The sequence below is a fragment of the Chenopodium album genome, chromosome 11 (assembly GCF_948465745.1).
Source record: "Chenopodium album chromosome 11, dcCheAlbu1.1, whole genome shotgun sequence".
Taxonomy (NCBI): domain Eukaryota; kingdom Viridiplantae; phylum Streptophyta; class Magnoliopsida; order Caryophyllales; family Amaranthaceae; genus Chenopodium; species Chenopodium album.
Window position 1 is genome coordinate 5,790,067 of NC_137844.1, and position 25,478 is coordinate 5,815,544.

General features: G+C 34.0%; 3 protein-coding genes across 3 annotated transcripts; 1 reads left to right on the forward strand and 2 right to left on the reverse strand.

Annotated features, from left to right (window-relative positions):
* Positions 1 to 844: 844 nt before the first annotated feature.
* On the reverse strand, positions 845 to 7,159 carry LOC145567241 (ubiquitin-conjugating enzyme E2 5-like). Its single transcript, XM_081626497.1, has 7 exons — positions 6,981 to 7,159; positions 4,186 to 4,267; positions 3,611 to 3,690; positions 3,275 to 3,389; positions 3,115 to 3,167; positions 2,881 to 3,009; positions 845 to 1,202 (listed from the first exon to the last, which is right to left on the reverse strand). The coding sequence occupies exons 2-7, from the start codon at positions 4,227 to 4,229 to the stop codon at positions 1,069 to 1,071; spliced, it is 555 nt and encodes a 184-aa protein (XP_081482623.1). The 5' UTR covers positions 4,230 to 4,267; positions 6,981 to 7,159; the 3' UTR covers positions 845 to 1,068.
* Positions 7,160 to 13,759: 6,600 nt separating this feature from the next.
* Positions 13,760 to 18,921, reverse strand: LOC145567240 (ubiquitin-conjugating enzyme E2 5-like). The gene is made up of 8 exons (XM_081626496.1): positions 18,786 to 18,921; positions 16,527 to 16,598; positions 16,008 to 16,087; positions 15,675 to 15,789; positions 15,523 to 15,575; positions 15,207 to 15,335; positions 14,172 to 14,360; positions 13,760 to 14,052 (listed from the first exon to the last, which is right to left on the reverse strand). The coding sequence occupies exons 2-7, from the start codon at positions 16,568 to 16,570 to the stop codon at positions 14,215 to 14,217; spliced, it is 567 nt and encodes a 188-aa protein (XP_081482622.1). The 5' UTR covers positions 16,571 to 16,598; positions 18,786 to 18,921; the 3' UTR covers positions 13,760 to 14,052; positions 14,172 to 14,214.
* A 4,871-nt stretch (positions 18,922 to 23,792) lies between these two features.
* On the forward strand, positions 23,793 to 24,989 carry LOC145566139 (putative F-box protein At3g16210). Its single transcript, XM_081625667.1, has one exon. It carries the CDS (start codon positions 23,793 to 23,795, stop codon positions 24,987 to 24,989), a length of 1,197 nt encoding a protein of 398 aa, XP_081481793.1.
* Positions 24,990 to 25,478: the final 489 nt, after the last annotated feature.

Genomic DNA, 25,478 nt, shown 5'->3' on the forward strand with positions numbered 1-25,478 from the left:
CACTATCTGAGTTCAATTTCTCCTTATGTTGATCACTTATCAATTTAATGTCTCATTTATGACATAAAAGTATCACACATGTTTCTTTAATTAATAAAAGGCCTATGTGACGTTTTTCTTTTCTTTCTATATTTCATAAATTATTCCAGGATTGAATGAGAGTGAGTGAGTTTCTAGCTTGTATTAGAGGGAAAAGAAAGGGAAAGATTAAAAAAATAAAGGAATATTGCCAAATGAAAAAGGAAAATGAACAATACATTTGAATAGAGGGAGAAATTGATCAATGGATTATTAGTTGAATCAAGAGATATTTCCAGTTTGTATAGTATGTCATTGAGTGGAACAAGATTTTTTTTTTTTTTTTTCTTAATTTCTTTTTATTTGAGGAGATCATTGAATAAGTACAGTATAATTGACAAAATGACAATAAGTTGACAGTTTTTATAGGAAAGGAACAACTCAGAACTTGTCTGAAGTGTTTTCTAATTGCAAATGATGGCTTTTACAAATGCAGTGAACTTCTTATTTTCCAAGGGCCCTATATTATACTTTCCTCAAGAATTTCGAAAAGGCCCAGATACCATTCTCAAAATCGTCTATTTTCCAATTCTCTAAATGTATAACGAATTTCAGAAGATTATAAATAATCTAGGTGTTCAAAAGCCGGACCAGACCACAATATAGACCTAAAAGGTCTGGAGTCACTCCAGACCGAACCAAAAAAAAATAGATCCGGTCTCTAGGTTGTTCGGCGCAAAACTGGTATATAGGCAGCAGACCTTCGCCTAATCTCTTTAAGAGGAAAAAAAAGCAATGAAGACAATTCAAATAAATCAATCTACTATAACGAAAATCAAATTCACACATTAAATTTCTATTCAGATGATCATGCCCACCAATTTTTATCAAACTGCTTTCCTACTATACTGAAACAAATAAATTAGTAAGCTAAAAAATGACTTGGACATAAATTATCATTGTAATTCTAAACTAAAACATGATACAGCCAACAAATGAACAAGAGGGATAAAGCTAAATTAACTTAGTCCCTGTATGATTAATTCTAGTTTATGGGTCTGCATGTCCAGCAATTTCATCGTCACTTGATGTGCAGTGGCCATCACTGATGTCCTCCTCATCACTTTCATCTTCGGCAGCAGATGCATCAATGTTTTCTTTCTTTGCATAGCGATCACAATATTCTGTATACATCCAAAGAATTATAAGAAAAAAAACAGAACATACACCATCACAATTTCAGCACAACCCAGTATCAGGGCAAAGCAGAATGTCCCATATGAGATCTACTATCTATGACCATCCTCCATCAACATTCACCAATGAAATTAAACAATTTATAAAAGTTGGCAATGAATCTGAAAGAGGTGGGACACATATCACATAAGATAGGATACAAGTCAGGACATATGTACCCAAAATCCCAGACATTTCAACAGACACTGTTAAAGACTAAAAGTATCTATAGCTTGCACAAACGCGTCAAGTCTCAAGTAGAGCTTCATGGTATGCTTTGGCTAAATTTGGCCCCGGGGTGTTTTCAACTATTATCTTCCTCTTAGTTTTCTTTAAATATTTTGTAAAAGACACTGTTGCCGAGAATATAGAAATATCAGCAACTCTCACTCTCCCAACTCCCAAAAATGAAAGTTCAGAACAGAACACTGATACTAAAGCTTGATCATCTTCAAAGTAAAACAAATCAAAGAGCCATGGCGCAAAAAAGCTAAGTACTAACCAGTACTCTTCCATGCTAAGGGTAGATTTAACATTGTATAATCCTAATTCCTGGTAGATGCCAGGGCTCATTTTTTGATAAACTAGGGCAGCTTATGCCAAACAATCAATTTGTCCATCAACATCCTAAAACTTCAATCCTATATTTTTTTTCACTTTTTTTATTTTTCATTTTTTTATTTTAGTATGTTGAAGGTATTCATATGTCAATCCAGAACAGAAATGAAAGACATTACTAGCATTTTCCAGCTCCTGATCATAGGTCATAATGTAAACAACCTCTCTGCAACCAAAGAAAGAGACCATATACTGATATGCATCTAAAATCTACCCTTGATAAAAGAGTTGGGAAGTTCATCTGGACACGAGGAAGCTGGCCTGATCACACGAATATGAACTGCTAAGTGAATCTTACATTCTTTAACCATAATTTGTATAACATAACAGGTCCTAGACTAAACCAATACAACACCACGACCTTAATCCCAACAGGATGTGATGGCTGCATAGACTGAGATATATCCTTCAGTGGCCATGCACAAAGATCCTCTTTCTCTATTTACTTCTATCATGTGCTACATGCTCTGCAGATCCAATTTCCTAACATTATTTGTAACACTCCCCATACAAGATCTTTGTTGTTGGCATTACAGTCCCAGTTCCCCACTTCCATTTTGGAGAAATGTTAACCTTTTCTACTAGAGGATAAAAAAATATCATGCGGAGAAGAATTGAAACAAGATTGATTTCCTGAGAGTGTTTTTTAATAATCCAAATGGCTAGGTGAGGGTTTTCCTGTTTAGAGGGAGGGAGGGAAGGGGGGGGGGGGGGGGGGGGGGAGGGGGTTCACTCAAATTCATAGATCACTTGATAAGACTTCTCAATCCTTTCCACCCTCCTTTTTCTCTCTACTCCTATAACTCTCATTTGAAACAAGAAGCTAATTTTGTACTATAGTCAAGTCAGCTGGTAGATTTTCACCAATCACTAAGACTCTACTGAGAATCAGCACACACAAACAGGCAACAATGTTGAAAAAAACTGATGTCTGTATATAATAATTTTAAGGTGGATTTTCACGAGTTAAAAACAGAAAGATAAAATGTGGAGTAGGAAAGTTATTACCTTTGACCTTCAGTTCATACTGTTCACGATCCTTCATCATCAGCGAAGCAGCATCACCATTAAGAGGATCAGAAGCATTAGGATACAACAGCAGTTGTGGAAGAAAGACTTCAAACACATTTAACAAATCTGGACCAAACCAATAAGAGTCATTCATATTTTGAAGTCGAATAAAAAACAGTAACAAAAACAAAAGCTGAAAGCAATCAGGGTCTTAAAATAAATGTAACTCACCAAACATAGGACTCCACGATTGGTTGATAACATCCAAGCAAACCGAGCCAGACCTGAAGATTTTACAATTCATTTAAGACATAACTAATACGCATTCACTCAACTCAATAGCAATCAGGGAATACCTTTCCACATGCTCTAGGAATAGGAGTAAACTCACAGTTCATCAACATTTGGGTGGAATATTTTGTTTATGAACCCAATGGAAGGGGACTTATAAGGATAGCCATCTGGAAGCTCAACATGGACTTTCCACACCCCGCCTTCATAAAGACCTATGTCACCACAGCAATCATAGATTTAAAAAAATAATAAAAATCATGAACAGCTAACCTACACCTTAAAATAAAGGTATCAGACAACTTGCAAACACATCCAACCTGACATTTTCTTGTGACCATGGAATATAAGAAGAAACTATATGATAGAGACGAAGGGAATGAAGGATAGTATAAACTGCACAGAAATAAATAGGTGATAAGCAGCTTCAACATACTATCTTTTGGACCATTGAACATGACATTGAACTCATTAAGCCCATCATTTATCGTCTCCACAGTATAATCACTCATCATCCTGAACACAGTTGTAAGATTCATTAGACAAAAAAGAGGAAAACATAATGAATAAGGAGTCCATGGAAAAAACTTAAACAATGGTACTGCAAAATGGTCAGAGCACTTTTAGAGGTCAGGATATTATGACAGTTAAAGACTCTTTTAGATTACATAAATAAGCCTGCTGCCAGCTAAACACCCCTAAACCACCAGCAGGGAGCCTCATTATAGATTTAGAGAAATAATGGATTTTTATGTGGTAATATATAGCAAAACCAGTAGGAGAAGCAATATAAATTGGCTACAAATACTGCAGATACTAAGAGCTGACAAATAAAAAAGAGGCAACGCTACTCGGGTTTCCAGAACTATGTCAGATGAACTCTTAATTCAATTCAATTTTATGAGTTGATACTTGAAGCAAAGACAGGTGGATGGCCAGACAAAAACCAATCATACACATGGCTCAGTATATAAAAGAAAAATGAAACATTTAAGACAGTGAGGAGCTTACAGCTTCATAACATCCATCTCTCTTCTCTTACTTGGTGAAGACATTGTAACCAATTGAGTTTAGCTTGAACCAAATTGAGAATCTGAGCAGAATACGGCAGAAAAGGAAAATTAAGAAGCAGTATACATGGCAAAACATTGTCTAGAATTAGCAACAAAGCAAGCCAGAGTTTTTTTCTTGTTCATTTGTATACATTAAAAGCTATAAGTTAGATTACCCAAAATTGTTGAAAGGATGAATATCCCTAATAAAAACAGCCAAGGAAAGATAAAGAAAACCCTGAGCCAAAAAGGCAGCATATTCAATCACCAGCAGAAAGGCTATAGAAATATAGAAGTGCTATAGAAGTATAGAAGTTGTACATCCGTCAAAGCTGTGAAGAAAATGTAATCCGGAGTATGATATAATATGTCACCACTTCTTTCAAATACAAAAGGGAAACGAAAGTCATACAAAATGACAGCGTGGCAAACATACAATTTAAGGTGGTAAATGTACAAGCAAAGTTGGTCACACCAGCTGGTCTCACCCTAGGGTGGTTTGATCATGAAATTTACCTATTCATGATCTATGACCAGACACCATTCTTCCCTTGCCAAAATTTCTATAGACATACACAGCCACCACATAAATTATTGTCACATTTACTGTTCATTGATCCCACTAAACAAATCTCTATAACATGGTATTAATCTAATTGCCTACCACTACCACAAAAGTTGATGACAGTTTCCTTATTAAACAGATGGAAAATTTCACGAACTCGAAAGTCAAACTCAGAATTTCCAATGAGTGAAATCGCTCAAGTTATGCATATTCATAAGAAAATGGCAGGAAAAAAAAAAAAAAACAGAGGGTATAGCAAACCATGAAAGAATGCTATAGGAAACAAAGAATTCAATAAATCTATTACATTAAAGGAATTTACAGCAGAAAACCATAATTAGATAGCATTTCTTATTTGGCTAGTTAGAGAAAGAAGCTTCCAATGTGCCACTATGCCACATCCATCTCCCTCAAGAAAAATAATGAGCAGATGGATCATCCTCGGTAATCCCAAGTCTTAACCATCTCTCTATATTCCAATCAACTTAAGGTGTACAGCCTTACCCTGTATTCCTAAGCAGCAGTAGAGAGGCCAGCGATATTGAGTATGAGGAATAAACCAAAAGTATAAGAAAGTAAAAGGTTGTTCATGACCAAAAAAGTTCTTGAGCCAAATATTTTTCTTATGTTCACTGCAAATGCCTGCCCAACTTCTACTCAGGGAAAGAAACAGCTTTATCATGATTATTCAATTAGCATGCCTTATTGGACGAAAGTTAGGGAAATAAACAAGTTCTGAGCATTTAGTTCACACCTGAGAGTACTAATAAACATTTGGTCACCATATACTTTGCACCATAAAAATCTAAATGATGAAATGGCCCTCACAAAAACTGGAAAATGACACAGTTCCAACAAACATAGAGAGTCTATACCATCGGACAAGGATGGGAAAGGAAGTGTTTAACATACAAATATAAAAATCTGAATATATGAATACTATTATATCTACCACTTCAATAACAACTTGTGTATAAAGTGATTATTACATTCCTAAGTCCTAACAATTCAATAATTCATCATTCTAGTCCGGATAAAATATTCCTTAGAGTTCATACTTCACACACATGAAGTTTTCTACACTTCCACCACCATATAACAATAACATTCAAAACAATAATATTGCTACAACACCAAAGACTTCGTGGAGGACAACAGTGGACACTGGACAGTATCACTTGAGGGTCGCCATAGGAACTCAAAACTTAATTATCTTCAAATCTTCAACAGTCAAAATACCCTCCTTTCAACCTTTGAAGCCAAGTGGCATAGCAGCACCTATAAATTATCACTTAGGATTCATCTCTTATCCAAGAAACTCACTCCATTAGCCTGATGAACGTGAATGTAAAATTCTTAACCAAAATCCTCCAAAATAATGCTACTCATTAGCGGTACTTCAAGATGAAACCAATATAAGAATTGGAACCTAGGACGCTCTTCCACATTACACAATGAAAGGAATATAATTAAAGCTGAAACCAAGTGCTGATCATAGAGTTGATGACAATATTAATTGAAATTCATATTCCTCTGCGAAAGTAATTTATATTTAAAAACCTATATCATTCCGAAAATGATCACAGCTCATTTATACACTACCTGGAGTGAAGTTGATGAAAACATCAATCAACAATAATCACATTCGCTCACGCTAAATCATTCCGAAAACAATCACAGCTCTCCCAAACACTACCCTTTCCAAATTAGATTGTACTATATTCAAATACCCTACTTGATAAAATTGCTTGCTACATCAAATTTACCTATACTAGAACATATAAGCAAATCAACATACATCTAAATATCTAATTACCACAATGACATACCACATATCTATTGCAAATGCACTATATAATTAAAAAATTACTATTCCTGCTATCAGTCTTCTCATGTAAAAGCCAGCACAGTACAAAGTCAATCACCCAAAAGGCCAAAAAAAAAAAAAAAAAAAAAAACCAACATAAATGATGCAAAATACGGTTAATCAAATACCCAATTATTATCAAACTCAAAATTCATTCTAATTACAAGCAATTAGAAAAAAAACAGTAAAAAAAAAAAAAAAAAAAAAACCCAACAATTAAATCACCAAAAACAAAGATCGTAATTCATAAAAATAACAAAATTGTTAGATTAATCGCTATAAACAGGAATTGCATCAAAATTAAAGGACATAAAAGACGAACCAAATAAGATGATTGGAAATTGATGAACACCCAGAATGTCAAAGGGATGATGTGGGCTCAAATTATCAAAGGTGCAAAATTTGATGTTAATAAAGAAAAGAAAATGGGGAAAGAGAGAGAAAATAGAGAAGAAAGAAAGAAAAGCGGAAACAAATAAAAAGAGGGTTGATTGGATTTATAAAGTTAATGTCGACATATTGAAGGTGCACGTGGTGATAAGTAGGTTCAGCAACGCATAATTTGGGCTTTATAAAAATGTGGTTCAATTTCCTCATTGCTAAGTTTTTTTCTCCCTATTGAGTATGGGAATTTCTTTCTTTAGATCTTAAATATATTTGTTCTTATTATGTGTCGATTTATAATAATGTATTAGGGATCAACTCGTTTTGATTTTAGTGTTAGTAGAAGATGTTGGGAATTTTGTATTTAAACAAGGGTCACAAAAATAGCAAACAAATTAGACCGGAAAATCTTCGAGGCGTGAACGGAATCACTTTTCCAAAAGTATAATTCCGACCCTATACTACAACCGGGTTTTCACGGAAATTTACTTAGGAGATACAACGAAGAACATTTGCAATCACAAGTAGGATGATTACAAATCAATGTAGATAAGCTTTTGTAATTATGATGATGATCAGTAAAACTTGCAAAAGGTTTTCAAGAAAAATAAAAAATCTCTTTATTTTCCTCACGTTCTACCCAACATATGTTCAAAGAACATATATATATTAAAGCAAAACTTCAGCCAAGAGTCACGAAAATAACTGAAGAAATTCAACCAAAACTGACAAAACCGTCAGTCTCAATTTCCTCTCTGACACGCGCCCGATCGGGCCCGCTGCCGCCAGATCGGGCGGAAACCAGCGTCAACTTCAAGAGCCCACTCGCACCCGATCGGGCAGTGGTGGCCCGATCGGGCGGCAGCCCTAATTTCCAGAAAACAGAGTTTCGTGAAGCTCCTAAAACAGAGGTACTCTATCAAAGTGATTGAGTTCTCCTTTAACAATCTTTAATCAAGATTAATTGCTTTAATATTCTTAACTAATTAAATTACAACACCATAGCCTAAGTAATTTAATTATTAACTTGAGATTTGTCTACAATTCTCAAAATAATTCAACAATCCTCCCCCATTTTGAGAATTAATCTAGACACATTGCAAAAACATCATCATCACAAAACAATCTCATGCATAAATGAAAGTGTACATAGACTTGAACTTCCACTTAGTGCAACATACAATTCAAGTATCCGTATCCATTTGGTATCGTAAAACGTTTGAACCAAAAGCAACACATATTGGAAACTTGAAGACATTACACACACAAGATAAATTACTTAAATACATATTAACTTCACTATAAGCCATGTGTCCATATCTTTTCATAAGTACATCGAAGCTTTGCCCCAATAGCTCCTTGAAGCGGCTAAACTTCGTACTTATATAGGTAGACTTCCAAACATGCTCCTGTGACCGAGCAGTATATTAGAAATTCTATTAAGTTAAAAACAACCTCTTTTCATCACAGAAAACTGGAACTTAACCTTGGATGATAAACAAGTTCCCAATCATCAATTAAGAGAATTAATCTCATTGAACTAAAGACCCATCGTCTTATTGGGCATTAAGTTGAGATTCTCCTAATTGTGATTACCATAGGGCTCCAATCTAAAGTGATTGCCATCCATTTATTAACATCTCTTACTCATGCTTTTTAAAGCAACCGGCGAGATTTAACTTCGTACGAATATAAACAATAGTTTTACACTATCCTTGTTAAGTCCTTGGATGTAATAATACCTTACACCAATATTTCTTAACTCACCATTATATACTTGGCTGTATGCCTTAGCCAAAAATTACATTGTTATCACAACTCATCACTATTAGTGATATTGGCTTTTTCAAGAAACAAATCTCATCATGCATTAAAACCCTTAACCATTTTGCTTCTTTACTAGTGAAATGCAATGCAATGAACTCCAATGTCTTATAAAATCCGCAATGCAAGTTAATTAGCTTCTTAGACGCCCATGAAATGGCACCTCCCCCATATGGGAATACCCATCCACTTGTGGATGAATGATCTCTATTTGAGATCCAACTTGCATCCGAATATCCTTCAACAAACGAAGGATACCCACTATATCATAATCTATGGTTTTATTCAAGTACTTCAACAAACAATGATCCGTTTGTCAATGTAGCATTCTAAAATTACTAGAGAAACTACTACTATTGACCAACCGCATAAGCGAATATCCGGCCTAGTACTTGACATGGCATACAACAAACGTCCTATAACTCTAGCAAATTCCAGTTGTGACACTGCATTACCTTCATTTGGTAATAACTTTATGCTAGGGACCATAGGTGTTGAATAAAGAAAGGTCAAACTTTATTAACATTGAACTTCTTGAGCACTTTTTGCAATATAATAATATTGTGACAAGATCAATTTTTCTTTTACCTTCTTTATTCTTATGCCCAAGATGACATCCTCTTATCCATGTCTTTCATGGAAAACAATGAACTAAGGAAGAACTTTGTCATTTCAACTTGTGACAAATCCGTTCTATCCAAAAATCTACATGTCATCTACATATAGACAAATTTTGACACTTTAACCGTTGTCATCAAATTTGCTATAAAATTGTTAAACATAAAACCATTAGACAACACTACCCCATCAAACTTTGATTTCATTGCTTAGGTGCCTATACAGTGATTTAAATAACTTGCAAACTTTTGCCTAATGGCCTTCCACAACAAACCCTTCTGGTTGTCACATAAAAACCCCTTCTTCTAGATCTCCATTCAAGAGCACAGTCTTGACATCCATTTGATGGATCCCTAGATTTTCAATTGACGCAAAGACAATTAACAATCTAACTGCTGAGATTCTAGTTACATGTGCATGTACCTTATGCCACTAACCGGGCCTTGAAATTTTAACAATTCTATCAATCCTCAATTTCTTTTGAAAATCCATATGCACCCTATTGGTTTAAACTAGGTGGTAAATAAGCTAATACCCAAGTGTTGTTTCCCATGATAGATATCATCTTATCATTAATTACTTTCTTCCAAAATGGAACATCCTAAGACTTCATAGCCTCTTTATATGTTAAAGAATCTTTTTTCACATTAAAATGTATGGATGTTGTAGTGAAACTTCATCCCTTGATCCTTCAACCAAGTACACATGAAAATCAGGGCCAGAAGATTTTTCCTTTCCTTGCCCTCTTGCTTATCCTTAGTTGTGATGATGATGTAGATGTCTTCCCTAAATGAGTTTGGTCATCCACCTCTTGATCAATGAAACCTTGATCAAAACTTTCAGCTTTGGTATTCGGAGTTACATCCTTTGATCTAGGATTTGAAGAAAATCTATTTTCATCAAACCATGCATTCCTTGACTCAATGGTGGTGTAAACCGACCAAAAGTCATTTTGCTCTATTACATAGAACCTATAGGATTTGCTATGTACCGCATATCCTACAAAATTGCATTCAACTCCATTTTCACCTAACTTTTACATTTAGGTTCCGGTATTTTTACAATTACCCTATAACCCCAAACTTTGAGATGACTCAAGTTTGGTTTCCTTTTGTATCATAGCTCACATGGGGTAACATCCTTCCCTTTCATGGGAACACGATTTAACTCGTAACAAGTCGTTAAAATGACTTCACCCCAAAAACCATCACTTAAAACCGAATAAGACAACATAGAATTAATCACTTCCTCTAGTGTCCTATTCTTCCTTTTCCGCTACACCATTTTGGTATGGTGTAAATTCCGCGGTAATTTCATGTACTAAACCTATAGACTGGAAATAACTTGGCTAACACATTTACCCCCTATATTGTTTCTCAAACTTTATATACTTTCCGTTAGTTTGCAACACTACTTCACTTTGTAGATTTTAAATATGTCTAGGCTTCATCCTTAGGATACAGTAAATAATCATAGCAACATCTTGATAAAACATCAATTACAGTTGCTAAACACTTCATATTGTCTAAGGAAAGTGTGCAATGTAATTCATACATGCACTTAATCTAGCAATAAATTAACTCTTTTCACATTGGATAAAAATGAGATAATTAAAACATAAATATAACATCAATCACATGACAACTCCAATGATATTAAATAAATAACCAAATATGTCATAATTAAGTTGCTTTTTACCGCAACATTACATGACACATCAAAACCAACAAAATAGATCAATATTTTGTCAAAACTTTATTAAAACAACTATTCTATCATCATGATAATCAAGAATTAAATTCTTCCTCCAAAACATGGACATCACGAAAATAAATTCATCTAGCTCATTCATCATGAACCAAATCAGTTTCATGCATAAGAATTAATACAACATATATACAAATTTGACAAACTCATCATTGCCATCAAATTCGTTTCATATACATACACTTATACAACTGAAATAGCATGAAAATAATTACCCAAGACAACATCATAGAACATAAAATAAATCAGTCTTGTAAACTAAAACAATAAATTCAAAACTTAAATAAATTAAATAAACAATAATATATACCATATCATCCACATTATAAAATTCATGACCTATCGAAAGGAGCATCACTTGAATCAAATCAAGACATTTGAAATACCTCAAAAATTAATCCAATTACCGTGGCCATTAGTCATTACCGCATAACCCATTGAAAACTACAACGGACCTTTCACCATGCATAGACTAATAAATACTTAATTAAGGCATAACTCTTGCCACATTAATTACCATCAATAGTCAACAATCCATGAATCAAATTAGCATACGCAATATCAATAACATAATAATACATGTTAATACTTTCTATAAAAAGTCATCATCAAATAGAAACATAGATGATAATAAATCTTCCATGCTGAATAATCATTAAATAAATTCAAACAATGAATTAAACTATTCATCATTTTAAGCATGAAAACAATATAAAATAAACAATGATTCACACCCATTACATGAACTATAATACTTAGTTCATCCATTAACAACGTTAAATTACATGGTTTTAACCAACTATTATGATTTTTACCAATCATCTTTAATGGGAGTAATTACATGACAACATATCTCTAATAATAATCAAGACACAATCAATAAAATCTGAATAAACATGTCAAGAATTAACCATAGAGATAAGTAATCAAATATATATAAAACACAAATAAGAAACCTCTTACTTGAATGGAGTGACTTTGATAATATAACTCACTAGAAAAATTCTTCCATCAAACTCTCTTTCTTGTAGTCCCACAAGAAACACCATCTTCGTTTCCATCTCCATCATACCAAGATCTACACCTTCGAACTTGTCCAATTTCTGGAAATTCGTCATTATTGTCTTCACATTTGCCATGTTTGTAGAGATTATACTTTTGGATTGTTGGGAATTTTGTATTTAAACAAGGGTCACAAAAATAGCAAACAAATTAGACCGGAAAATCTTCGAGGCGCGAACGGAATCACTTTCCCAAAAGTATAATTCCGACCCTATACTACAACCGGGTTTTCACGGAAATTTACTTAGGAGATACAACGAAGAACATTTGCAATCACAAGTAGGATGATTACAAATCAATGTAGATAAGCTTTTGTAATTATGATGATGATCAGTAAAACTTGCAAAAGGTTTTCAAGAAAAATAAAAAATCTCTTTATTTTCCTCACGTTCTACCCAACATATGTTCAAAGAACATATATATATTAAAGCAAAACTTCAGCCAAGAGTCACGAAAATAACTGAAGAAATTCAACCAAAACTGACAAAACCGTCAGTCTCAATTTCCTCTCTGACACGCGCCCGATCGGGCCCGCTGCCGCCAGATCGGGCGGAAACCAGCGTCAACTTCAAGAGCCCACTCGCACCCGATCGGGCGGCAGCCCTAATTTCCAGAAAACAGAGTTTCGTGAAGCTCCTAAAACAGAGGTACTCTATCAAAGTGATTGAGTTCTCCTTTAACAATCTTTAATCAAGATTAATTGCTTTAATATTCTTAACTAATTAAATTACAACACCATAGCCTAAGTAATTTAATTATTAACTTGAGATTTGTCTACAATTCTCAAAATAATTCAACAGAAGAGGTGACAAACAGGTCGTTTGAATTGAGTTTGAGTTGAATTGAGTTGAGCCAAAACCTATTAGATTTGTTTTCAAGTTGAACTAATTTTATTTGGATTTATATTAGTCCTTGAACCAAACAAATTAACGTTTAAAATTTCAGGTTTTTAAGTTTGTTGAATTAGATTCGTAACATACATTTGGTACATGTTTTATGAATCATCCCTTTACAAGGGAGGGTGTATAGAGTATTTGTTTGATTGTTAATCTTACAATTGTGTTTACTCATTATATATTTCCATCACTTTGAAGTGTAAAGACTTGAATCATATACAAGTATTTGTTTCACTTCATCTTAGTATCAATTACACCTTTGGTGCATAATTATGCTTATCTTGATTATGAAAAATGAAACTTTATGAAGCATTATTCATGCCTCCAAGCTTAGAGTTATATAACTCAATTCTTACGCTTGAAAGTTGAAACAAAACTCGAGTCAAGGTTTCAATCTTTACAAGCTTCAACTTCAATTTTATTATCGCCTAAAATCAACTATGAGTATGAAAACATTATCATTGATACAGCCCCATATCTACGGAAGGCTCTAATTTGCATTGCAACAACAGGCCAAAGACGAGCAGAAATGATGATCTGAAGATAGATATGTACAATTAATTACAACTGAAATTTATCAATAAAATAAATAAAATAGTCTGATATTTACAAAGCACTTCCTGCCTATTGTCTAATCAGGTTGAGCTGTTTCCACAAAATATAAAAAACCAAGGCAAGCAAATTTAACAATTGTTGTACAAGAAGCAATCAATTGATCATAAAAAAGAGAGCATGAGGATAGCTCATACAAGTTTGCCAAAAAAAAGGGAAGTATTTGACAACACATTTTATTTCTCATCTCCTCTTCACGAGTATCAGAAATTCCAATTGCTTTCGAGATTTCTGCAGAATGCATGAGGCAGCATCACTTACAGAGGAATGAAACTGTTCTCAAGTCAAAGAGGTAAATGCTTCATAAACGGAAAGTAGAATTATTTCATTGTGGTACTAAGACTACTAACCAAGTAAGGTAAGGCAAAAGACAGTATGATGTATCATCGCCTTTCATGGTTCTGCATGCCCCTCACCTGTGCCTGCTGCTTCATTGTCACTTGATGAATCTTCATCCTCACTGACTTCCTCACTACCACTTCCATCTTCAACAGAAGAGCCCAAAATATTCTCCTTCTTGGCATATTGTTCACAGTATTCTGTACAAATGATAAAAAGTCCTGATTACCAAAATATATTGCAAGTTTGCAAGCGTGTAAGCACAATTAATGTCATAGAGACTATGTTAGCTTATTTGGGATTATTGAAAAATAGCTGCACAAAGCTTCTACCATGGATTACAGAAAAATATTGCACATGCTTTCGTAGACAAAAATGACACAGCTTTTTAAATTTTTTTAATATGAGCATGTACCAATTGGCACTTAGATAGACTCATACAACTAGGCATTGCAGGACTTGAAACTTCCAACCTTCCTTTCAACTAGTATTGTTTATCAGTCTGTAATTCATAAAATGCTAGCCATGCAATTCAGAACTGGAGATGCTTCATACTTACCATGGCCTACCTTGGTGATTGCTTTGATAAGGTTGAACCTGGTCTTGCTAAAATCACTCATACTGCAAAATCTCGTCCAGAAGCATGACTTTTTGCAAATATACTTTAGTCTAAATAACTCTGACTGTTGACATGATCACATCTAGAGATAACTAAACATGATACAGAGTGATATAAATAATCTTAAAGCATGCGATAGAAGCCAAAGCATGTACAATAGTATTCTCTTTCCCAGTTCTCTCTCCCACTACCTTGTTTTAAACTAATTGTGTGGTGCACACACAAAAGGCGCAAAGCTTAGTAGGTTCAGAGAATCCAAATAGAACCGGCACTGGAGGATTTTTTTTTTGTTTTTGGGGGGGGGGGGGGATCAACAGAAGTGTATCAATCTTCCACCAGGTCATGCTGTTGTTGAGATAGTACAGCTCTCTAGATATACACAGAACAAAGAGTAAAATACCGAAATATAGAATGCACAAAATCATACCTTTAACTTTCTGTTCATATCTTTTTTTGTCCCTCATCATAAGGTAACCAGCTTCAGAATTAAGGGGATGTGAAGGATTTGGGTAGAGCAGAAGCTGGGGAAGAAACATTTCAAACACATTTACAAGATCTGCAGAAGAAACAGCACCAATCAATCAACTTATGATAGAAAAAAATTGTTAGATTAAGAATCCCTTAAAAAGTACAGTTTTTTTCAGCTAAGAGATATGCAGCTTGATGGAGTTGGAGAAAGCAGGATAAATTAAAAACAATTAATTTGACACAAGATCCAAAGATCATCAATAAAAGAAGATTACCAAACATAGGACTCCATGATTGGTTGATTACATTCAAGCAAACAGAGCCAGAGCTGAAGTTTCAGAAAATGTATATTGTCTGGTCAGTAAAGTTCTTGATTAGAGTGACTAAATATATGCTCTAGATAGACAGTGGACACTGATACACTCACTGCTCATCAATATTTGGATGAAAGATTTTGTTCAAGAATCTAATTGAAGGAGGCTTGAAAGGATAAGAATCCGGAAACTTAACATGGATTTTCCACACCCCGCCATCATAAGGACCTGCAGCCACAATCACATGTGTCACTTAGCTTGAGTAGAATAAATAGTCAGATCACCCAAGCTTGGGAAGAATATTATCTGCCTCTCACTTGCCTTTAGAACATGGGATGACATATGCTCCTATCATTGTGTTTGACAGAGCAAAAAAATAAACAGGCCAATTCCCCGAAGGGAGAAATGCAGACAATGAATTAAGAGACAGATGTATATTAACATACTTTCTTTTGGACCATGAAACACCACATTGAATTCATTGACTGCATCATTTATCGTCTCCACAGTGAAATCACTCATTAACCTGAGAAGAAAGTACACAATCAAAACTACATTCTGGTAGAAATCAAAATGAAATGTCATGCAGAAAGAAAATCTCTACGACGGGTTCAATGTGCCCTGATAAGAAAATGAAAATCTTTTGAAAAAGTGCAGCATCAATCTTAGCCGGACTTTATAGTTGAATGATCAAATTACTCAACTAAACAATGCATTATACAAAACAAAGACGCATGAGGAGCTCAACTGACAATGGACATCATATCATTATGCCCCAACAAAGGATTGCACGTCATAGCTGTTCGGCTGTTGAGGTAAAACAAATATTGTGCAAAAGTAACATAGTTTGATGACAAAAGAGGAAGCCAATAAATACAGGAAGTCAATGAATACAGCCAAGATAAATGCACTAAGTTAAAGCTAGCGACAGTGAAACTGCGAAGTATTAAAGTAAGGAACTTTACATTCTCATAAAATCCGACTCTCGTCTCTTGCTTGGTGAAGACATGATAATATATTTGCACAAATGCTTGAACCTACACAAAATACAGAGGCTTTACAAAATATACCAAATAAATAAACAATACTCAACAGACCAATCATGACATATAATTCCAGTCTCAGCATAAACAAATTTCCAGAGAAGAAATGCCTAATTGTTTATCAACAGACAAAAACTAGGGTTCAGAAGGTAATCTTAGTTCATATATACAATGTTAATCACTGATTGCTTCAACCGATATGTACAAGAATTCAACATTTCAAGCCCATAATATAGAAAATAAACAGCTTCAGCATGCAAGCCAAATATCACATCAGAGGAGCAACATGATACAAGAATTGACAATGTAACTTGTCATCACAAAAAATATTAGCTTTCCACCACCTGAATAATCAGAGTATGTATGTAGGTAGATCATAGGGGGGTGACTCATCACAGTAAAATTTAACAAATTTCCACCCAAAAAAGGTACAATGTCAATAGCCTGAGGCACAACATTCAATGGGCTGGATGGCCCTAACTACAACTATATTCTGAATTACAAAGATACTGCCCGTGGCTCAGTGTTCCCCTGAGAAGCTTCATAAGATCAACAGTGTAGTATTGCTGGAAGCAATTGGAATTGGAAATGTCTAAACATTCTTAGTTCACCCAAATATGTTCATTCTATTCACAATACATCTAGGACCATGTGAAAAGTAAAATAACTTCTATGAAATAGAGGTGTCAAATTCTGTCAGCATCAAGCATTAACGTGTCAAAATTATCAATATGAGACATCATTGGCGACCCTAGGATAAATGTAGAGAAACATCTTACAATATGTATACAAATATTTGAAGTGTCTAGATAATTTCCTGAAGGCCACAGAAAAACCGAGCAAGTAATGGAATCACAGGACATAACCAATCAAGTGAGGACTATGTTTATATACACTTATTAGCCACAAAACTATCCTTATGGTACTAAAACCAACCTCAGCAACTACAAAGAGTCTAAACTCCAAAGCGATGGCAGTCTGGCAGACCTACACATTCCTCATGGAAAGATAATAGCATCATCACATATTTCTTGAATGCACTTTGAAGAATTCAAGTGAACATCCAGCCATCTCTAAGTTTGGTGCTTTCCAAAATATATAAACTAGATAATCTCAAGATTCTGTCTCTACTTCATTACTATAAATCAAAGATAAACTTCAAAAGATCAGCATCTCTTAAATATTGACTAATTGACAAAGTGCAGATGAGACGGTTGAGGATCCACATATGATTGAACGATTAATATATGTTACACAAATCTTCATTTCATCTGTTACCACAACCCCCTTGTTAGAGCCAAAATCTATGTTACTCAGGCTCGGGTAATTGTATCTAACAAGAGTATGTGTCCAAGTGTTATGCCCATGTTAGAGTGTCGAGGATTCAATAGGGTACTTGAGTGGAAGAGTTCGAATAACATAGGTCCTGATACGTGATGAACGACACTGATTTTGATCTCCAAGCGCATGTGTATATCAGCATAGGTTGTAATTTCTAAGAAGTTAATTCATTGACCGAGTTTTAAAAAGTCCTGCCTAATATGCCACAGCATTGTGATGCCTTATTGCTATTAGATAAACTATTTCTATTCGAGAATCAAGATTATTTAGCTTCTTCTAATAACGGGAAATTCTGGTAATCTTCATAACTAAGATTCCCTCTCAAGATTTCTACTTTGGTTACTCTTGAACAGATTGCAAATGTCACTTCCTTAAAACATCAATTTCATATTAACTACTTTCCCTATTGCTACTGTATTTCCATTTCGAATTCCTGAATTAGTTTTTTTTTTTTTGAAACCAATTCCTGAATTAGCTTCTTGCTTCTTCAAAATAGAAACCCAGAAAAAATAACAGCAATATATAAAAAACTAAAAATTCATGGGACCGAATCACGTCTAAATCACTAAATTTGCAATTATAATAAGATGATCATTGACTAATTAACAATGGAATAACCCAGAAACATTCACAAAACAACCGCTTCTCAACTCAATTGATTTTCTTCCCTAATTCTGATATTATCATGATCATTTTGATATTAAAATAAGCTATAATAAAGAAATCAAATCAATGCAAAAAAGAAAAAACATATAGAGGGACAAAATTGAAAGGGTAAAATGAAGATAAATATTGAGTTATTACAAGAAATGAGATAGAAGAAAATTAAGAAGAACTTACCCAAATCCAGAAGATTGCACAATCAATTAGAAAGAAAAGTAATGAAGAAATGTTATCTTTGACAATTTCTACTACAAAAAAGTGCCCCGTGGTGACATACTAAATTACTAACGTGTGATCATTACATTCTTCCCTACTTTATATATTGGCTCTGTTCTCCTTATCTTATTAATAATAAATTTAATTTATAATTCGTATATTAGAATGTAAGTGTAAGTTAATAAGATAAGTGAAAATCAAAGCAAAGTACCCATAATGTTTAAAAAAATACCGATAAATTTTTTTTCTTCATATTAATAAAAGTAAGTTTTAATGAAATAAATTCGATAATCAACAAACTTTATAAAAAGTCATTGGCCTGAACTGTCTTATATTCTTCATATTGTATGAGCTTATTCTGGGGTCATGGATTAATTTAAGTGTCTGATTTGGTCGACTTTGTAGAAATTGAAGGGAGGTCATATCTTCCGAAAAAATGTAACATCTCTTAAGAAAATGTGCTCCCAAATAGCTAAATAAGGTTATTGACAGCGATAAAATATGGTAAAATTTCTTACATGTAACAATAGCTCAACCACAAAGCGCACGCACACACACAAAATAAAATGTGCCCCATACTAAAAACAGAATGTGAGAATCGTGAGCACGGCACAATCATTTCACCACAAAGATTCCCAAAAAAAAAAAAAAAAAAAAAAAAAAAAAAAAAAAAAAAAAAAAAAAAAACTTATCAAGTGTAAGATTTAAAGGGTCAAAATTTGGCACCTAGTAGAAATATTTCTCCCTATTTTATTACAAGCCTGTTGTGATCAACCTGTGCCTACCATACTTTTACTCCCGGAATTGGGGATAAATCTATCAGTAATACTATTATTAGTCCTCTTACAATCAAAATTTAAAAGATGCAATGCTGCACACATGTACTTTTCCTTGAGAGCAACTCAGGTATTTGAAGATAGAAGAGCAGCAATTAGGCCTGATAATCGACTGTCCTTGGTATCACCAAATCATTCCAATCAAGGTATCTTAAAATGTCAAGGGCAGAATGCTGCAGTTTCATATACCTCAAAGGCCGGGAAATTTCGGAAATTTGGGGAAGCTTTCGCCATAATAGCTAGCTGTGCCGACCATAAGGGCAACAGTTGCACCTTGAACTACCACACGGGCTCTCATAAGTTTCTGACCCAATTGTGAATTTCCTTGCCTAAAACTTATTAAGCCGGCTGTAAGGACTCCAGCGGTCAATAATGCACCTGAAAATTAAACCATGAATCAAGTCACTTAAAGTTAAGGCAAGCATTAATATCTATAGTCAATATTCTATACACAACTCCAACCTACAATACTGTAGCTCCATAATCTACCGTTGTTTCAGGAAGAATAGAAATCAGGCCAAAAGGAACACAAAACACAATCCTAAGCATTGCTCTCCATTTATGAAGCATTCAAGTCATCTAACAAGTTTTTAAATAGGAATTAAAAAGGATCAACAAAAATGACTCCATCCTCCCTATTGGTGTAAGAGATTATTACACACAATTTTAATCACCAATCCAGTGTTGCATATTAATCTTTTGATCCAATGAAAATCTTATTTTTAAATAATTACGATTGTAAAATTATATTTAGCAGGCATGTACTGTCATAAACTTGTAATGGACATTTGAATTAGCAGTTGTAAATAATTTTTGATGTTTAATTCATCTATTAGCTGATAAATACATAAAGAACTAGTAGAGCATAACATATAGGTAAAATTAGAAAGATAAGTTGAAAGAGGGGCATTGACAATACAATACAACAAGCAATATTGGTGGTCTAGTCACTTGAATCACAGCTGAACAGGTGAATGTTCAAATCCATTCATAAATTGAAAACAAATCTTATGCCCCTGGGTTGGAGAGGAGGGGTGAAAACCAAACAATAAATAGATGAATCAACCAGGATTGTTTCAAGAAGTGAACACTTGACATAAGAACTGTGGGGATCGCAACTCCATGATCATCAGCAAATGATGTTCTCTCCTAGCTCTTCTTTATACCCTACTACTAGTCAAGCTAGAACCTATAGTCATTTACATATATTTATGGAACACTAAAGTACATACATAATGTTCAGTGTCCCAGTTATGTCTCAGGATAGTTAACACTCTCATCTTCAAGTCATTCTTTCACTCATCTTTGTGGCATACATGGTAATGAACTCACAAAAGAAGAGCAGCTGAATTCAAATTGATGTAAGCATGGCCTATTCCCCGTACAATCATAAACACTGAATTTTTTTCCAATTCACTTTTGGCACGCTGTTATCTTCCACTTCACACAAGGAGACTAGTATACTAGATCACATGATGGAAGAATTGTACTCTGAATCAGAATAATATTCTAAGCAAACCTTGTTTAACCATTCAGCTACCTAAATAAACTAATCCTGTATAAACCTAATTAGAAAGGAATTCCGAGGAAGAGCAAATAAAAGGTCAAAAAGAGAACAAATATAAAACAGGAAAGCCATTTATAAAACTTCCCAAATGAATGTATGGCAAGTGTTGACAGAAAAATGATGTTATCTCTACTCCAAATGATTCTACAAACACTAGCCGAGCCTCACAAGTCACAACCAAACACTACACACCCTTCCTTTCTTCCATTAGAAACCTAACCAAACACTACAGATATAAAGAGTATAAACCTATCACATATGACACTCCATTCCACTCCAAAAAGTATTAACATATCAAAGTTACATACCAACAATTCGAATATTAAACTCCCATCATCATTCTCAAACCTCAGCAACTCCATTAATCACAACCTCAAACCGGCCCAATAATGAATGATCTCCAACCAAAATCCACCATCATCCTTAGGCAATTCTCTATAACAATTGACCAAGTATTAAGCAAAATTACGAGCAATCCCAATATTTTCATCTTATATTATTAAATTCCCTTCCGAAAATCATCTACAATCAATAACCCTCCATTGAAAACCAAGAATAAAACCTTAAACAGAATATGCTGTTTAATGCCATTCTTCCTGATTCCTAATTTTAAAGATCTAAAAGCTCAATCTCAAACCCCCATTTGCAATTTTTTTTTTTTTTTTTTTTTTTTTTTTTTTTTTTTTTTTTGTTCTCGCTATCATCATATTAAAGCAAAATTAACATTCACCCGCACAACTCCCATCACAAAAGACCTAAACATCAAAATTTCCAATTATTTTATCAAACCAAGTAAATTCAGCTGGATAATCAAGGCTATAATTAAGGGGAAAAGCCCAAGAAATGAAATTTAAGGATACAATATGGTAATCAAACGAAAATATTGAGATTGAAAGATAGAAACTTTTACCAATTGGGACTAAAGGATTCCTGATTCTCTTCTTCGACTCGAACAAATCGTCGATGCTGGGTTCTGGGGTTCCCATTTCTTCTCTCTCAAAAATCCCCAAATTACTATTCAATAAAAAAAAATCTTGAAATTAAACTATAAATTTTGAAAATAGTGAAGAAAATTGCATCAATTTCTGCTCTCTCTCTTCCTCTGATTCCTCTGAAGCGTGGCTGGGTTGGCAAAAGCGCGGAGACACCAACACCATGAATTCGCACCGAGTTCAACGTTTTATATCTGGGCCTTTTTCTTTTGTTATGGCTTCTCAAACTAGGGCCTTACAAAACGGGCTCATTAATAATTGCGTTCTTGGAGGATTTCAATCTTTATCGGTTCAAGTGGCGGATCTTGGCAAGAAATTTAGAGGGTTGGGATTTGAATTTCTTACCTCTTGCTCAAAATTAATCATTGTGTGCTATTAAAAAAAAAAAAAAAAGAAATTAATCACTACGAGTACGTTCTAATATTTTATAGATAAAATAAGTTCATTAACTATTTAATTACAATTATTTACCAGAGGCCAGGCCTGGTGGAAGGTCCCTTTTTGATTGATTCTTTGTTGGTTTACACGGAGTAGTATGTAGTAATCGATAATGAATTTGAAAATTTTATGAATTTATCAAGTGACTTCTTACTTCAAAAGTGATCCAATCCAAACGGACTATACCAACTTCCAAACCAAAAGTCTTTTTTTTTTTTATTTAATTTTTTACCTCAAGTAAGTGACCCATCTATCCTTAAGATTACTTTTTAGTTTTTTCTATGTTGTTTAGAGTATCTCACCCAAAAATCTAGATTAAAAATCATAAAAAGAAAATATTTTTGAAAATATTGTTATCGACAAATCTTTTTTATCTTACATGGTTACATTTTTCCTTAATGTATATCACTAAAAGTGTTTACAATGAATTTTGTGATAATAATTATGCAAAATTAGGAGTACCAAATAAAAAAGGAAAAAAAAAAGTTAAAATTAGAGATAAGGCTATTCTGGTTACCATACAAGGGTTAGATGTGAATAGATAAAGATAATTCCTTACTTAAAGCGCCCAAGTGTTAAAATCTTGCTAAATAAAGGGCAACTTAAGGACGAAGAAAATTAAAACTTTATTCTACAATCATATTCCGTACGCTTTACAACTTGTGTGTATGTATGTACTTCCCTTATCATCCTAGAAAATTGTAAATTTCAGAACAAAAACACACACAAAGTGAGGGTTTTTGAGAGAAGATGGTTTTCGGATTTTCAGGGACAGCTTTTAGAGATTTGTCCGTCACCGGAAATTTCACCGTCGGATCGTCCCCAAATTTTGACAGCTTACTCCTGACATCAAGGGCTTCATTTTGGACGATTGAATCGTCGTTTTGAGGTCTGGTTTGGTCAGAATCTGCTTCAGACAGAACTGCTATTTTTGGGTGAATTCTTCTCTTTTGCTCTCTAATTTCGATCTCTTATTGTTTGTTGTTGTTGGTGGGTTGTTAAACCTTTTGTAGACTGATTTGGGTTTATTTTACCCTCAATTATCAATAAGAGAAAATTGTAAATTTCTTTTTTTAGGAAAGAAAATTGTAATCAATTCTGCAATCTTCCTCCAAAGAAAAGAAAACACAAGATAATGTTGCACTTTTTCCCTCAAGAAATATTGGCAGAAGTATTGGCTAGGGTTCCAGTAAAAACTCTTTTGATTATTAGGTGTGTTTGTAAATCTTGGAACTCTATTATCTCCTATAATCTGAATATAGCTCAATTACACCTTCATTCTTACAAGAACAATATTGAGAACAAGTTCGTGTTGTCGCGTGAATGTAATTCTTGGAAGAAACATATGGTTGTTCGACATGTAGATAGATTAACCAAAGTGGCGGACCTTGATGATACCCGCTATTTAAAAGTGGGTTATGTTGATGGGGTGTTGAAGGAACAAGTAGTTGTCCCTAGGACGTATGAAGAAATCGCGTACCTAAGCACGGATGATTGCCATTTAGTAGGCTATGTTGATGGGGTGTTACTAATACACACACGTAATAAGCGTATTAATTGTGGACAATTACGGATTTTATTGTGGAATCCTTCAATTCGAAAAGTTTTTGAAGTTCCTTTAACTAAAGAGAGATTTTGTACTAGTACAAATTTCGGGTTTGGTTATGATCATGTGAGTGATGATTATAAGATTGTTGCTGTTGATACGCGGTCCAACTATTCGAAAAGTAAGGTTTATAGACTAAGAGCAGGTTTATGGTCTTCACTAAAGTACAATATTCACAGGAGATCATATCCAACTATTCCTAAGCTTTATTTGAAGAATTTCTCGTCCACAACGAATTTTGAAGGTGCAATTTATTGGCTTGCTAGTGATGATATGAAAAGACGAGCAAGGTATTCACATCTATTGTGTTTTAATGTATCAAGTGAGGCTTTTACTTGCGTAAAATTGCCTAATCTTGAACTCGAAGAAGGCGGGAAGCAGCCACCAAAGAGATGTCCAACAGTTGTGGATAAAAAGCTGGCAATTATAGACTTTTATTTTACATTTCAGCAGGTTTATGTTTGGGTGAGGGATGTTTATGGCGCAAATGGTCATTATTCTTGGACAAAACTGTTTAGTGTGAATCTTCGCGTTCACAAATTCTTGTGCTTGAGGGAGAATGCTGAATTATTGTTCTATGGAAAATCGAGGCAGGTGTTCTCATATGACTTCAAAAATCAACAATTAAAGAATCTTGGAAGACATGATAGGCAGATAATCGAATTTATGGATACTTATAAAGAAAGCTTAGTGTTGCTTGGAGGATATAAACAAGGAAATAACTGAATTGGTACATGTTAGACCCTGTTTGGTTTAATGGAAAAGGTTTTCATGGAAAATGATTTTTCCATTTTTTTACCCATTTTCCTTTTTTTGGTTTGTTAAAGGGTGGAAAACAAATTTTCCAAGGGTGGAAAATTCCACCCTTAATGATGGAAAACATTTTCCTTCCCAAAACAAGGGAAGTCACATTTTTCTCTCTTCTCCGTATCTCCTTTTTTTACTTCCCTCTCATTCATCCTTACATTTCCACTCCTATTTTTTATTTTTCTTGAACTTTTCTTGTATGCAACCAAACAAAGGAAAACTAATTTGTAATTGTGTTTTTCCTTGAAAATATGTTTTCCATGAAAACTAATTTTCCACTAAAAATGTTTTCCATTAAAACAAACAGGGCCTTAATGTTAATGGGAAGAGTGTTTCAATAGTAGTAGATGACTCTGCATCATTTTCAGTTATCAATCTTTAGAATAAGTCAATAAGTTGTATTAAATG

Excerpts from the sequence above, each read along its gene's own strand:
- LOC145567241 (XM_081626497.1), bottom strand. The coding sequence starts at position 4,229 with ATGTCTTCACCAAGTAAGAGAAGAGAGATGGATGTTATGAAGCT. Across the intron at positions 3,390-3,610 it reads GTTCAATGGTCCAAAAGATA|GTCTTTATGAAGGCGGGGTG; the intron begins GTATGTTGAAGC and ends GTGGTGACATAG. Across the intron at positions 3,168-3,274 it reads CACCCAAATGTTGATGAACT|GTCTGGCTCGGTTTGCTTGG; the intron begins GTGAGTTTACTC and ends TAAAATCTTCAG.
- LOC145567240 (XM_081626496.1), bottom strand. The coding sequence starts at position 16,570 with ATGTCTTCACCAAGCAAGAGACGAGAGTCGGATTTTATGAGAAT. Across the intron at positions 15,336-15,522 it reads ATCATGGAGTCCTATGTTTG|ATCTTGTAAATGTGTTTGAA; the intron begins GTAATCTTCTTT and ends TTTCTTCTGCAG. Across the intron at positions 14,361-15,206 it reads ATATGAACAGAAAGTTAAAG|AATACTGTGAACAATATGCC; the intron begins GTATGATTTTGT and ends TCATTTGTACAG.
- LOC145566139 (XM_081625667.1), top strand. The coding sequence starts at position 23,793 with ATGTTGCACTTTTTCCCTCAAGAAATATTGGCAGAAGTATTGGCTAGG.